General features: G+C 47.6%; 1 protein-coding gene across 1 annotated transcript; it reads right to left on the reverse strand.

Moving 5' to 3' along the window:
- Positions 1-306: 306 nt before the first annotated feature.
- Positions 307-13,298, reverse strand: LOC125695464 (transmembrane protein 178B-like). Its single transcript, XM_048949886.1, has 4 exons — positions 12,780-13,298; positions 4,876-4,989; positions 3,610-3,747; positions 307-1,942 (listed from the first exon to the last, which is right to left on the reverse strand). Exons 1-4 carry the CDS (start codon positions 13,159-13,161, stop codon positions 1,698-1,700), a joined length of 879 nt encoding a protein of 292 aa, XP_048805843.1. The 5' UTR covers positions 13,162-13,298; the 3' UTR covers positions 307-1,697.
- Between the last annotated feature and the right edge of the window lie 1,463 nt (positions 13,299-14,761).

Raw genomic sequence — 14,761 nt, forward strand, 5'->3', positions numbered from 1 at the left:
CAAGGTAATAGTGTAATAAGTGTACTTTGAAATCTGTGATCTGCAGCTCAAAGGATGCTAAAAGCATCGCCTGGTTTTGCAAGTGCAGTCAGCAAACAGGCTGTACACATTTGTCAGAATCTTTAAAAAATTTTCAGCAAACACTTAGCTCTGTGATGGAGAGTGAACAGGACTCACACATGAATGATGTTTTAACTTTTTCTTTTAAGCTTAAACTTAATGTTGGAAGCTTTGACACCACAGGAGTGCGCTGGTGAATCAGTCTGATAATCGGTAAGAAAGAATTCACAGTTACATCCACCGAGCAAGTCTTTCAGTAGTTTTAATGCCAGTTGAGAATTACAACTTCCATTTAAAAATTACACTTTTCATAAATACACTGACTTTAGCATTAAGTATCTTACATGCCACTGTATTGTATTTGAAATACAATGTAAACATCTCCAAATGCTGGCCATCTCATCCTTGCCTGTGCAGTTTTTGGACACTTGGGAGAGGGGCGGGGGATGTGAGGGAAGAAAGAATAGATGAATGAAAGAAAAATGCACCCAGAGTACTTTGGCGGGTGTTCCTGAGTTAGCCATAGTACTTGCACTGGTTCCAAGATCCCTGCTGCTCACTCTAGAGAGGGAACTTGTTCCAGCAGAGCACGTGTGTTCTTGCTGTGCTGTGCTCGGGGTGTTTGGCATTGTAAAGGGGTGAGTGGTGAAGTGAGCAGAAGCCACACGTTCCTGAGGAAAACACACTGCAGTTCCTTTGGACATGAATATTAGAGGGGGCTGTACATTCTGGGATACTAGCAGTACTGCTGTTTGAGCTCAGGGAGAATAACTCATCCCCTTTTACAGAATGGGAACTGTACCCACAAGTTACTTGGGTGAAGAAGGCTGATCCCAGCAGCTTTATCGTACTTTTTCCTGGCCTCTACTAGGACAGTTATAGGCTGCATGTTACATGCATCTCTTCATTGAAACAAGGTGTTGTTTGTTAGCCAAATGAGTAACCTGACCTGTGCAAGAAGCTGAAGAAAAAACTTACCCGCCTTTTCCTAAAGCCAGGAAGAGATTTTTCAGTCTTGCTGCTCAGTTACACCAGGCTCCTTTTGGAAACAGCTTTAGTGGTGAGTAAAAACTGATACTACAGCATAGAATATCACAGATTTCTGCTTTAGATGAATTAATACTAATGATGGGCTAATTCTTTGGCCTAAACCCCGGCTTTAGATCACGGTTCTTTTGGGAAATAAGGGCCTGAGCCAACACTGGACCAGTCTGTTGCAAAAGTGTTCAAGCCAACTTCACATAGCTTCTCTTCCTAATTTGGGTCTGCATTACACAGACCTGCAGCAATAGAGTTGGTGCGTAAACATCCCTTACAACTGGACAGTAACAGGACCATGGAGGTACAGTTCAAAAAACAACACAAAAGAAGACACAGCCTTGGACTTAATCCCTTGTAAACAGAAGAAAAACAAAACAGAACTGTCCCCCCTTAAACCATCAATGAGCAAATCGGCAATAATTCAAACCTGGAGTTACTTGCAATATCCATGGCTGGAGTCTGTAGCAGCAGCCCCCAGGCCGGTATTTCCACAGCTATGGCACCTCTCCTCACACCGACACGCCGCCTCTTCTGGTGTTAACCCACAGCTCTGCCCAGGCTGCGCTTTCCAGAGTCTCTCCTCGCCCCCGCTGAGGTCACACAGCCCCGTTCTCTTGTCTGGGTTTTTGTACGGATGCCCGCGAAGTGTTGAGGGACGGAGCCAAAGTGCAGAGGAACCCAGCCAGCAGGGTGAGGCCCAGGCCTCCCCAGGCACAGAACATGGACCAGCCATAGCCGTGACTGATGTCCTCTGGCAGCCCGTAGACGTAGCGAGGGTAGCGTGACAACTCAAAATTGATCCCAGCTACGCACGTGCAGAGAGAGATGATGCAACAGGTACCTGCAGGAGAAAAGCAAGAGGGTTCTACAGTGCCCTCAGATTAATTAATCTGATTGTTTCTGGGTTTTTTTTTTTCATTTGTTTAGTTCCCCTTCTCCAGCCCAGGTATTTCAAAAGCTGCACATTTTCAAAAATAAAAGTTACACCTTTTCCCTTCCAGCCCATCTCTTTTAAAAGGCGGAAAAAGAAATGAAAAAGAATGGCAAATACACGTGACTAGAGCATATCTCACACACCAAATAATCAATACTGTCTTAGCTCCCTCTGTTACTGCCTAAATGTCAGTCATCTGTAGCTTGTTATGCAACAGATCTCCAAAGGCTCTATGTCCAATGATGAATGTCTCCTGTGGAAAATAAGCAGCTAAAAACCAGTTCTGCAATGCTCACTCACTGCTTGCTTTCCTCTGGGAACTTCCACACTGCTGCCAGCTGTGGTGCCGGGGGCACAGATTCAATGGTACTGCCATGTGCTTTTTCATCAAAGTTTTGCTACAGCATTAACTAACTGCAGTGTGTTATCTCTGTGAAACCGTAGGAAGGTTAAAGGCAACTGTTCTGGAGACAGGACAGCTGAGGCAGGGCTGAAGTTCTTCAGAATGCTTTTTAGTCACTAAGAACCTTGTCTAATTATCTTATTAATGGGGAAAAAAAAATCACATCTTTTATGGAGTTATGCTTAAAGTACTTTCATACTGACCTTGCTAAGTACAGCTGATCCAGGCTGATGTCTACTCTGCAAAGCATCCACGTTAACAAAAATGATCCCATCAAACTGAGACAGTAATAGACCCAAGGCTAGGGTGATTTTTTGTCCCTGGCTCTGGGTCTAAATACTAATGACATCTTACTGCTGACAGCATGCCCATCACAGCAAAGCTTTAGTGCAGAAGCACTCAGAGGGTTCCCAATCTGCCCATTCCACTTTGTTCCGTCACTGCTGTGCATTAAAACATGCAGCTAAGCAACATGTAGAAGTGATCAGGGACAGCACAAGGCTAACTTCAGCCTTACTGGCTTCACACCGCAGCAGCAAGCTGGCTTCCTGTGCATCTCCCCACAACACTTCTGGAGAAGATTCTCATACAGCAGGGGAAGATTCCCCATTTGCAACACAGCAACTAACTACTATCACAACTGTTTGGTTAATGGACAGAAACACTCTTAGGCCATAATGGAGGCCTCACTTGCCTCCATTACAGATGCTGACACCTGACCTCTTAGGTAGCAGCTCTGCCTTTCAATTAAGAAAAAGATGAGCAGCTTCTGAGAAGTTGCCTATTTATTGCTTGCAATTTAAGAAGCTGTATCCTTGCAACATCTCAATAGCTTTTTGGTGCATTTCTTGCTGCTGTGCTCCTTTCAAGTAAAGAAACAAACTCTCCTTGTTTTTCAGCTGGACAAGCAAAAGTACAGATGTTGTTACCAAAAGATGTGAGCATCTTTGAGCAGCAGAAAGGTGCTGTACTTGTTTTGTTTTTAAGATTCCCTAGAGAAATCTATGAACCAAGTTGTCTGACAGGAGCAGCAAGCTGTATGCAGAGCAGGCAAGAGGACTGTGGGCACACACCAGCTTTCCAGAGCAGAAAGCTCATGTGCACATACAGCAGGGTCCTGCCAGGTGCCAGAAGTGGCACCAGGAGCTGAAGACAAGCAAAAGGCTCTCACCTCCCATTAGGAAGAGCAGTCCAGCCACGTACTGCATGAGCTCCTGCTGTTTGCAGCACCCCAGCACACCAATGATCCACCCAAACAGGATGATGGAGACTGCCATGCCAATGAAGCCAGCTGTCATCCTCCGAAGATCTAAGACAAAACAAAAAAGCAAGAATAAAATGAAGATGGTGGCACCCAAACAGGACGTGCTCTTGCTAACATTTTTACTTACATGCATGTGCTCCTCCTGTAGCTTCCTTGATAGGCATCTTGCACAGCATACTGAAACTACTGGTGCTCAACCAGCCAGCCTCCCTTCAGCTGGGCACCATGCAACTAGATGGCACTCCTTTGCTGACCAAGAGCAATTCTAGTAAACACATGCAGTGCAGCCAAATTGTACTGGACAGAAGGGGCACATTATGAACTCTGCAATGATTTGCAAACGTTAGCACTGCAAGAACTGGTGTGCATGTAGTTTTTATGCATTTTGGGGTGAGTGCTGAAAATAGAATTAAAAGAAAACACTGAAAATAAGAGGGCAGGTGGCATGAGGTGAAGACAGGAATGATGGGAAGACAAGCAGACAGAAAATCAATACAATATGAAGGGTAGAATTACAGTAACAAGTTCTTAAAAAAAAAAAATGCTGATACAAACGGCACTCATCCATAACACAAGGGCTGTTTTTGTCCCCTCCTAGTTCTGTCTATAGATTCCCTCAGCACTGCAGCTCACATAACTAAGGCCATAAAGAATTATGGGAACCACTGCAACCAAAGAAATACATGGAAATACAGGAATAGGAAAGCCTGACTAAATCATGGTCATCAACAGGCTACAGGTCAGTCATCTGTGTGGAAAGGACCCGGGCATGAGGCAGCCTGTGGGTTGGGACAAACAGAGCTGTTCCCTAAAAGAGAGTTCCCTTGTGTCAGAGAGCTGTGCCAGATCACCTGTGTGCATGCAGAAGAACCACAAGCTCTTTACAGGTTATATGGTGCCACAGTGCCTTGGCTTCAAGCCAGCTAGAAACAGTCTAACCTCAAGAGATCCGGAATACAATTTTGTCTAACGACACACTGCGGTTTGGTATTCCTGAATTCCCCTGCATAAACCCTTCCACATCTTAAGGCCTCTTCTAATTATACTCTCCTCTGCTTTCTCATTCTCACTAATAAGTTATGGACCAGTGACAGATAGGTTTAAACAGCTCACATGGTAAGACATTTAAGGCAACGAGTCACCCAGCCTCGTACTCTGCTTTGAGTTACTTACGGAGAGCATGCCACTCATCCTGCCGGATGGTGTTGGTGATGTTGATGGGTAAGTTGCGTGGCAGAGAGCTCGAGGTGTAGTGATACTTTACAGCAGTGCAGCGCTGAATAACTCCTGTAAAAGAGACACCAGTGTGAAACAGAGCAAAAGCCTCATGCCTCGAGCTTGCTACTGAGGTGGCTGGCCCAGCAGAGCTCACATAGGGGAGTACCAGAACAAATGCCATCAAAAAAAGAACAGCTTACTTCTAAGTCTTTGGGGACCTGGAGCAGAGGTAGTCCTGCTACAAAGAACAATTGGAAAAGGGGAACCCGGATAACACAGGCAGGCTGCAGGAAGAAAAGCCTGAGGGTCAACAGTAATTATAACCACCAAAGGACCCATTAGCTTCCTAGGGGAACTGGTATGACATCTTTGGGATAGCTGGGGAGTCAAGAACATGTCAGAATACCAACAAGACATTTCTGTCTCTTAAGAGTACAGAGTCGAATCATTTTTTGAAATTTCTGAATAAAAGTTGGAAAGTGAACTGAGGGGGGAGGGGGGGATTTGAATTCACTCCAGTAGTCATTTGCTCTTCACTTTACCTCTAATGACCCTGTAGGCTTGTTGTCAATATAGCTTAAAGAAAAGTGTATCCCTGCTACAAATATGGACCTGTATACACTCTCCTCTTGAAAGGGCTTTTTACTTCAGAAAACAACCCAAACCAGTGAAGATACTGGGGGTGTGAGGGAGGGAAAGAACAGCCAGAAAGGTAATAAAGCTGAAGAGTACAAAGAGCTCCCAAACAGTGGTTACAGGTCATCACCACCACTACTTGAATTCTGGAGCAGAAGAACCATTCAGAAACAGCTGACCAACAAGCTGGTGGACAGTCACTAACGGGGAGCTGCAGTCTCCAAAGTTCACAGAAGATGTTAGAAAGCCCAAGAGAAGAAGAAATTAGTTTTGAGTTGCTCCTTCAGCCATGGGAAGTAGGACTTTGTTCTTTAACACCAGTCACTGGGACAGCACCCAGCTATTCCTGCAGAGCCCTGCGAGGAGGAAGCTCCTGCTTCCCAAGAGTGGGAGTTACACACACACTGCTCACGCAACTCCAGTGAGCAAGCTGAGCCTCCAGGTGGGAAGGGGACCTGAATCCCCACATGCTAACAGAACAATGACATTTATTACTTAAAGCAAAACAAGCAGATATGTAAAGAACACACCCCAAAAAAGCCCAAAGCTAGATTTCCCAAAGCCTGTGAGCACCAATACATTGAAAGTAGGCTCCTCAGCTGTACTGCCACTGCCTGGTCTGCGTTCTTACAATAGCTTACATAGAATCATAGAATCACTAAGGTTGGAAAAGACCTTCAAGATCATCCAGTCCAACCGTTCACCTATTCCCAGTAGCTCCCACTAAACCATGTCCCTCAGCACAACATCCAGCCTTTCCTTGAACACCCCCAGGGTTGGTGACTCCATCACCTCCCTGGGCAGTCCATTCCAGTGCCTGACCACCCTTTCTGAAAAGTAATACTTCCTCATGTCCCCTCTCCACTTTCTTACACAAATTTGCTTATTCAGAGGTTTTAAAATAACAATTCATTCTGCCTCTGGTTTAAAAACTTTCTTCCTCCCTGTTCTCCAGAATTCAAAGTGCCGATCTTACAGATGTAGCACATAAGCCTATATTAAGCATGGCTGCAAAGTGAAGCACTCAGACATTGGAGAATCCCCAGGTTTACACTGCTTACAAAGCTCAGCTCTGACCTCTAATCTACAGGCTTAAAGACAGCTTTGGGTTCTGCCACTAGAAACCATTTTTTCCTGTAAGATTCCCACTTCTCTGAGAGTGCAGAATGGTCCTGCCCAGGTGTGAGACAGGTGGCCTCTCACTGGGGTCCCTTTTCCAACTTTTTCAGAGCTGACACATGTAAGTAAGAGTTAGGATCAGGTGAGCAGTGAGGGTGATCTCTCAGCTGAGCATAATGCACTTTCTCCCACAAAATTACTGCATGCATCCAGGCAATCCTCAGTAGCCAAATTTTGCATCTCCTGTCACTAATTCATGCTTCCAGTTTGCTGAGTAAGGCTTAAGCCTAATTTGCAGAGACAATATGCACCCAGATGCACACAGGTACCCCACCGACTGCATTCAGTGCATTTTTCAGTCTCGAAGTTATCACAAACTCAGACATATTTCAAAGGTGTCCTTCAACATAAACCTTCATATACCTTAAATCAAAGGCTACCAGACAGGGACAGCATCCTGCTCTCCATTTCAGAAATCTCAGAAACCTGCCACCAAAGTAACTCTGCTTCTCTGCTTTTCCCCCTCTTCCCCTTTATTTATTTATTTTTTCTAGTAACAGACTGTCAACACAATAAGAAAACCTGCCAAAATTGAAGTTTACCTTCAGGCAAGAGCTTGAATAGCATGGAGTACTGTGGTGATCAAGGGCAACAATTAAGGGGAACGTTGGGTTTTTTGGCACACAAATAAGTTGAAAAAGCAGGACAGAAGGGAGCTGTGCTCAAGAGATTACATTATCATACTGCATATGCAGAAGAAAAAGGTTGCATGGCATCCTAATCCTAGCATTCCTTAGAGGCATTATAAGAACATTCTGAAAGTTGTACCGTCTGTGCTATTTTCTTGATTAAAAAATAAATACAAGAAGCAACGAGCTGCTGACACCTTGTTCTATGGTTTTTTTGTTTGTTTGTTTGTTTTTATTTTGGGTTTCAGTATTCCACATCAAAACATCATGTAGTGTACGGGGCATTAAAGTGTCACTGCCCAATCCCAGGTACCTATCCCTGTACATTACAGCAGTCACAGGATCTGGCCCTTCCGGGTGGGGGGGGCGCTCTCTTGCTGCCTTGCAGTGGGTGCTGGAGGGTGCTTTCCTAGCCGTTCCAAGCTGTTCAGGTTTGAATTGGTCCCGGGAACTCTCTCTCTCATCTTGTCTGATTTATTAATCCCAATTTCAATTAAATTGTATATATTATCTTGTATTCCAATATTATAGTAAGATAAGTTTTCCTCCATAGATTGTTGCCGCTGTTCTTTTCCTCCCTTCCTTCTTTCCCATTTTTGAGGGACTGGGGTGGGGGGGGAGGGCAGAGGCCTGTCACCCCTGTCACGGACATCGATTGATCTGGTCAACTCCGTGACAAACCTCCACGGCATACAGTCATTCCTTTAACTCTTTCAGTTTCTCATCAGCTGGGAGGACTGGGAGCACAGACACCAGAACGATGCCATTTTCCCTTAAGGGCCTCGTTACTGCCACAAGCTGCCATGTTGCTGCACTTACACATCCTTTGGTTCTTACCTTCTCAGATACATGAGGCTACTGAGGAGTTATTTCTGCCCAACACGAGATGCACCATTCCCATCCCAGGGCTTTTCCAGAACAAGCTACGAGGAGTTGTAAACCCTTTCAGATGATCAGTAGTGACCAAGAATTCCTTCTATTTACTGTTGTTAAAATGCACGATGTTCAAATGAACCCGCCATATAAAGCAAGGCACCCTATCAGAACAGAGCTTTCCTAACTAATCATTTGCTACTGCCATCATTTTGCAAACGGTGCGTTTTTCATTTAATAGACAAGACGCTAAACAGCACCTAACAAATCCCCACAGGATGTCCCTCCCTACAAGTTCTCCAAGCAAAATGTTTTTGTTGCAGTCCCACGTGTGACCCACACACAGCACAGGCCCTGCACACCAACACTCTGAACTCAGGTTCCATACTCACCGTTCCCCCTGCACACACCTGGCTTCCCTGCCACACGGCAGCTCCCTGGCTGTTATCTGCTGCTAATTGCTAACCTCTATTTTCCCTTTGTCCACTATTTCTTCCTTTGCATTTTAAAGAAACACCCACACATTTCTCCCTTCCTAGATTTAAACACTTCCCACCTCCCAGTTTTGCTCTGTGTTTCTTTAACTCACAGAATGGGCAGGGTTGGAAGGGACCTCAAGGATCATCAAGCTCCAACCCCCCCTGCCACATGCAGGGCCACCAACCTCCCCATTTAATAGCAGACCAGGCTGCCCAGGGCCCCAACTACTCTGGCCTTGAACACCTCCAGGGACGGGGCATCCACAACCTCTCTGGGCAGCACCTCACCTCTTATAGTAAAGAGCTTCCCCCTGACATCCAACCTAAATCTTCCCTCCCTCAACTTAAAAGCACTTCCCCTTGTCCTGTTGTTATCTACCCTTTCAAAGAGTTGATTCCCCTCCTGTTTAGAGGCTCCCTTTAGGTACTGAAAGGTTGTAATTAGGTCACCCTGCAGCTTCTTTGCTTCTAGCCCTGTCCCTTCTTATTTCTTTTTTTTTTTTTTTCTGTTTCTAACTTCAGGGAAAAACAAGGCTCAGGCACGCACGTATCTGACCCTTTGGCACAGCCCATCTCCTTCACACATCTACTGAAAGTTGAAATGTGCAAAGACTGAAGGATCAGAATCCAAAGCTGGAAACTCTGTGTAGTAAACTCCTGCTTTTCCCCTTTAAAAATATAAAGCAAAGACAGACACATATATAAAAGTATACATGCCACTAAAATGCTTAAGTTTTAAAGTTTCCATAGAACTTGCTTTGCATTTCTGGCAGCACATCAGTACTGGGCGACAAATCCATGGAGTTATCTAAATGGGTAAGGGCACTTATTAACTTATTAATGGATTTAAGTAATTTATTCCAGACTCAAGAGATACCCAGAAAAGAAACCTTATTCCAGAAATATTAGACAATGAAGAGTAGAAGCCTTCATCAGAATTACCACTGGACTCTCACAACATTGTTTATCCCTGCCACTAAAAGCCTACAAAAATCTCCAGTTCCAAGAATAGAAGGCAGCACCACACATCACCAGAGAGCGAGCTGCAACCTGACAGCTAATCAAAGAGAAAGTAGGACTGCAGAGGTGCAGAGCAGAGAGCTTCAGCTCACACTCGGGAGAAAAGCCCATTTGTTTGGAAGGCACAGATCCAGCAGCACTCCTGAACCAACAGCAGCAGCCACACCTGAGCACCAGCTGGAAAAGGCTGCTTAATAAGAGCTGCCTGAGAAAAGAAACGACAGCCAGAAGAAGGAAAGGCTGCCAGTGAAGCAGGTCAGGGGAAGGGATAAGAAGAATCTCATATCTATTTAAAGAACCGACTCATAAGAACTATTATTAATAATTTTCCCCCTATATGTAAATCTTTAAAGTAGCAACGCAGGCAAAGAATAGAAGGGAAGTGAGGTGTGCAGATAGAGGTGATGTCTATTATTAGCATAGCTGAAAAAAAAGAAAGTAGAAGGAAAACCTTTTGCATTCAGAGCCCCCCCAGTCAAACACAGCAGACCTAAAGGCAGATCAGTGCCCTCACACGTGCAGAACGCCGCCCCTGCCCTTTCAGTCTGACTGCAGCGGAGTAGGGAAAATCCCTCAAAAGCAAAAGTACTGAGGACCAACCAAAATGGTACCCTTCCACTCCTTTCTTCATTCCAATGGGAGCTGGAAGCATTTGGTTTGCAGTGAAGCAGAAAAACATTTTACATTACAGGGACAACTGGGAGAATGAAATTAATAAGCTGCCCTTTAGCAAAACGAGATCAACATGGAAATGAAAATGCTTAAAATTGATGCTAGGAAATTGAATAGAGGAAGCAGGTAATCACACAGCACTAGGGCACGGGTATCCAACATTTTGGCTTGCCTGGGCCATGTATATGTAGGCTGCTCCAAAAGTAATGCCTGCTGCTTACTTCATGGAAATGACAACAGATACAACAAGCACGGTAACACTGTCTGATAGAGCAAGTTCTCAGCTACAAAACTCTATGTTTTTAAACATAGGCACGACTATTAGCTCAGCATTTCTGCCAGTGATGAACAGAAGCCTGCATGCCACGCTCATAAAAATCCACACCAGCAGATGTGACCGACTGTTCCTGTCACAACTACTGAAATGCACCACCCACTGCCTCACTGTGCTTACATCTGCTGTTTGGTCTCCAGAAACGTTCAACAGCAAGCATCAGTGAATGTCAATGGGTGAAATGTCGTCCTCATGGAGGAATCCAATGACACACCTTTGCTTTATATGTACTTTCACGTCAGACTGCCCCTCTGCTGCCAGCTGTCACACAGCAACAAAATGTAACAGAATACTGGCTGCAAGGTTCAACCTCTACTGCCATACCACCAACATGCATGTGTTGTGGCCCAATAAAATAAAATAGGAGGCATTACTTCTGGAGCAGCCCTCATAATATATATATATATAAGTTAACTATGTTATACGTAAGTAACAAAACATTTTTAATAAAAAAATACTAAAACCTAAAAAAAAAAAAGGACAGCAGCAGAACTGAACTGTAAAACTAGTGGGCTATTGCCTAGTTTTTGTGAAACAAACTAACACATCAGGCTAATCTGATTGCAGTAGCTGCAACTCCTAGGGAGTTTTCCAGGTTCTCAAAAAATACTTCTCATGAGATTTTATTTTTCCTGTGCTTTATCCTTGAAAACAGTTGTTCACAATTTGTATGTAATACCAAGGAGTGAGGACATGAATAGGACACGACTGTAAAGTGAGGGGTATTTCCCTCTGCTAAGGTATGGCCTACAGAAGGCCAGGAGAGAGGCATGATCACATTTTTGAGTTGAATATCTGAGTACAAATCTATACCTTCCATTTAAAATTTTGTGGGTTGCGTATTTATACTGACTGAAAATAGAGTTATAAATACACAAAAAAAATTGTTTTTTTTTTTTTTTTTTTTTTTTTTGCAATCTTAAAACTAGCTCTCAAATTCCTTTCTCACAATGGAAAGCACGGCTACATGTTTTGCTTTTCACAGGACTGTGAAAAGTCCCGTGCATCAAAATGCATAAAATTATCAGTCATGATTTCAGTTTCACATTGCACTGTGCCCCATGTCTTGCTTTCAGCCCAGACAGGATTAATAGTACAATGAAGTTTGCATGGTGCTGAGTGACAGCTGCGTGTCCAGGGCCAGACCACTTAGCAGGGCAGAGGCTGGGCTGCATCGTGAGCTGTGCTGGGCTACAGGCTGGACGTGCCTGCAATAGGGTTTCTAGAAGTACCAGTCACCGCTGTGCACTGGAAAGAACTGACAATGACAAGCTGTGCTGCACAGTGCCGGTCTATTCCTCCTCTGCTGCACTGGGTTGGCGTCACAGTTGGAAGCCACTGAAGAACTGCTCATGTTTTCTTAAGATAGCATTTCCATTTTGTGCTTCAGTGGGGGCACTTCTCCCAACTCCTACTCTCCCTGTGCTAGCAGGTACCTGCTGGAACAGTAGCTCCTGTTATTTGCCATTAATCACCTACAGCATTTTTTTATCCTAAGCCTTATTTACAAATCATCTATTGACCTGTATCATCGTACCATCCATCCCTGGAATTTCATTCACACACCACAAACCACCTGGCTTTGTGCTGTACCACACCAGCATTGGATTCACAGCTTTCCTTTCCATCAACCCCAGAGCCCTGCGTGACACAGACACGCACATCGGTCACAACGGCGGCCTGCTCATCCCTCATCCTGCATCACTGCAGCGACACCAAGACCCCCACACCACAACACCTCCTTTTTCCCTTGCCACAAACGAGACCGTACGTTTCCCTGCACCGACGACAAGACAGGGTCAGGGTTAGGAGAACGCCGCGGCTCGAGCACCAGGCCCAGCAGAGGCCTACGGAAGGGGCTCCCGAGGCCGCGGTCCCACCCGGCACTGCAGCGCTTAGAGCGGACGGGGAGGCACAAAGCGGGCCGCAGCAGAGGGGCAGGGCCGCCCGGAGCCGCACCCGCAAGGCGCCCGTCCCGCGGCAGCGCTCAGCACCACGGACAGCACCTCTCCCGCTCCCCCTCCCCCCGCCCCGCACCTTTCCGGATGAGCTCCTCGCTGTCCGGCTCGTAGCCCGCGCGGTGGCAGCGCCTCCAGAGCCCCGAGACGGTGGAGTTGAAGCGGCGGCCGCAGTGCGAGTCCAGCGCGGCGGCGGCGGCGGCAGCCGGGGCGGGGACCGGGGGCCTGCCGGGCAGCAGAGCCCGCGGGGGCCGAGCGCGGAGCGGCAGGTGCGAGCCGGGCGCCGACATGGAACCGGGCGGGTCGCTGCGCTTGTGGCCGAAGCCGCGGCAGCGCTCGCGGTGCCGCCTCGCGTCCGTCTCGTACCAGGAGTCGGTGCCGATGGCCACGGCCAGCAGCGCCAGGGCGGCGGCGGCCAGGAGCAGCCCCGCGCCGCTCAGCGCCTGAGCCGCGGCCGCCATCTTACCGCGCCGGGGGCGGCGGGGGCGGGCGCTTCATCCGCAGCGCGGCCGGGGGCCTCGCCCGCCGCGCCGCCCCGAAAAGGAATCGGGGCCGGAGCCCCTCGCTGGCGGCGGCGCGGTTCGGTGCGGGCTTCGAGAGCCGCGAGGGCGCGGCCGTCCGGGAGCTTCCGGCGGCCCGCCTGGGCGCTTCGCCTCACCTCGCCTCACAGCGGGGCGCGAGGCCGCGCGCGCGGGGCGACGGGCAACGGCCCGTGAGCGTGCAGCGCCCCGGGGAGGTGCGGGCGCGAGCGGCGGGGGAGGGGAGGGGGGAGGAGACCGGCACCGCAGGAGCACACGGCGTGCTTATCGGGTGGCGAAGCGCAAACCGCTGCCGCCGCCAGCCGGCATCTTCGTTATCGCCGCATGGAAAATAAAGTTCCAAGTGCCGAAAATCTTATTTCATGCGGCGAGAAGCAGACCAAAAGGGAAAGGCAGCGTTTCTCCAGCTGCATCTCTCAGCCCCCATTTTAGGGCATCACCTTTTCACATCGGGCCTGCAGCTACGGTTAGAGCCCCTCACACGAGTTCCCCCCCGTCTCCTCGTTGCACTCCCGCTGCCCCGCACCCAGCTGACCGCACAACAGGGCTCCCAGGACCCCGCAGGCAGAGCTCGCTCCTCTCCCCGCAGCGCTGCGCCCACAGGAGCACGGGGCGACCCAACCCGCACAGCGCTGCCATCCGCCGCGCTGCAGCAGCTCGTTCTGGACGGATGGGATTACCATCCATGCGGCTGCACATTCGTGCCCCGAAGGCAGACAAAATGAAGGGAACTAATAGGGCTGCTCTCGAATTTTCTCACGCCTGCCAGCTAAATTACAAGCCTTCCACATCAAGAGTGAAAAATTACTTACAGACACTCACTGCCTTTAAATAACGCAATCTTTCAACAAAGCTAGCCTGGAAAATATTCAGAATCCTTACAATATTCACACTCCCTAAATCCACAGCCCAATTATCATACTCACAGAATCATTGGAGCTGGAAGGGACCTCCTGCCATCCACCAGTATCCCAAGTCCTTTTCAGCAGGGCTGTGCCATCTCCTTTTATGCCCCAGCTTGTACTGATTGCCACAACCCAGGTGCAAGACCTTGCAATTGGATCTGTTGAACTAACAAGGTACACCTGGGCCCACTGCTCCAGCTTGCCGCTCCACACCAGTTCCTCAGGCTCTAAGTTTCAGAAGGGGCTCCAGCAAAACCACACCAAGTTGCAATTGTTACTGCTGCAGTTATGCAAAAGCCACTCTGTGTGGAGGCACTATGCAGCTCTGCCTTCTGAGGGAGAAAGGATTGAGGAAGGAGCACACAGCACAGACCCACAACCAACCAAAGAAGGCAGCACGGTGAAGCCAGGGAGAGGAAAGCCCAGAAGTACCACCTCAACCAAAGCCCTCACACCACCAGGTCATGGCCTCCACCACTTACTTGTGTTTACTTTCTTCCAACTCCCTGGTTATCATTCTCCTTCTTCGTAAAGAAGTCTTCAGCTGACGGTCACTTATTACCATTCAGTATTTATAGCCTGAAAACCTTTCAAATGAAGAGTGGGAGAGACATGCT

The sequence above is a fragment of the Lagopus muta genome, chromosome 6 (genome assembly GCF_023343835.1).
Source record: "Lagopus muta isolate bLagMut1 chromosome 6, bLagMut1 primary, whole genome shotgun sequence".
NCBI classification, from domain to species: Eukaryota; Metazoa; Chordata; class Aves; order Galliformes; family Phasianidae; genus Lagopus; species Lagopus muta.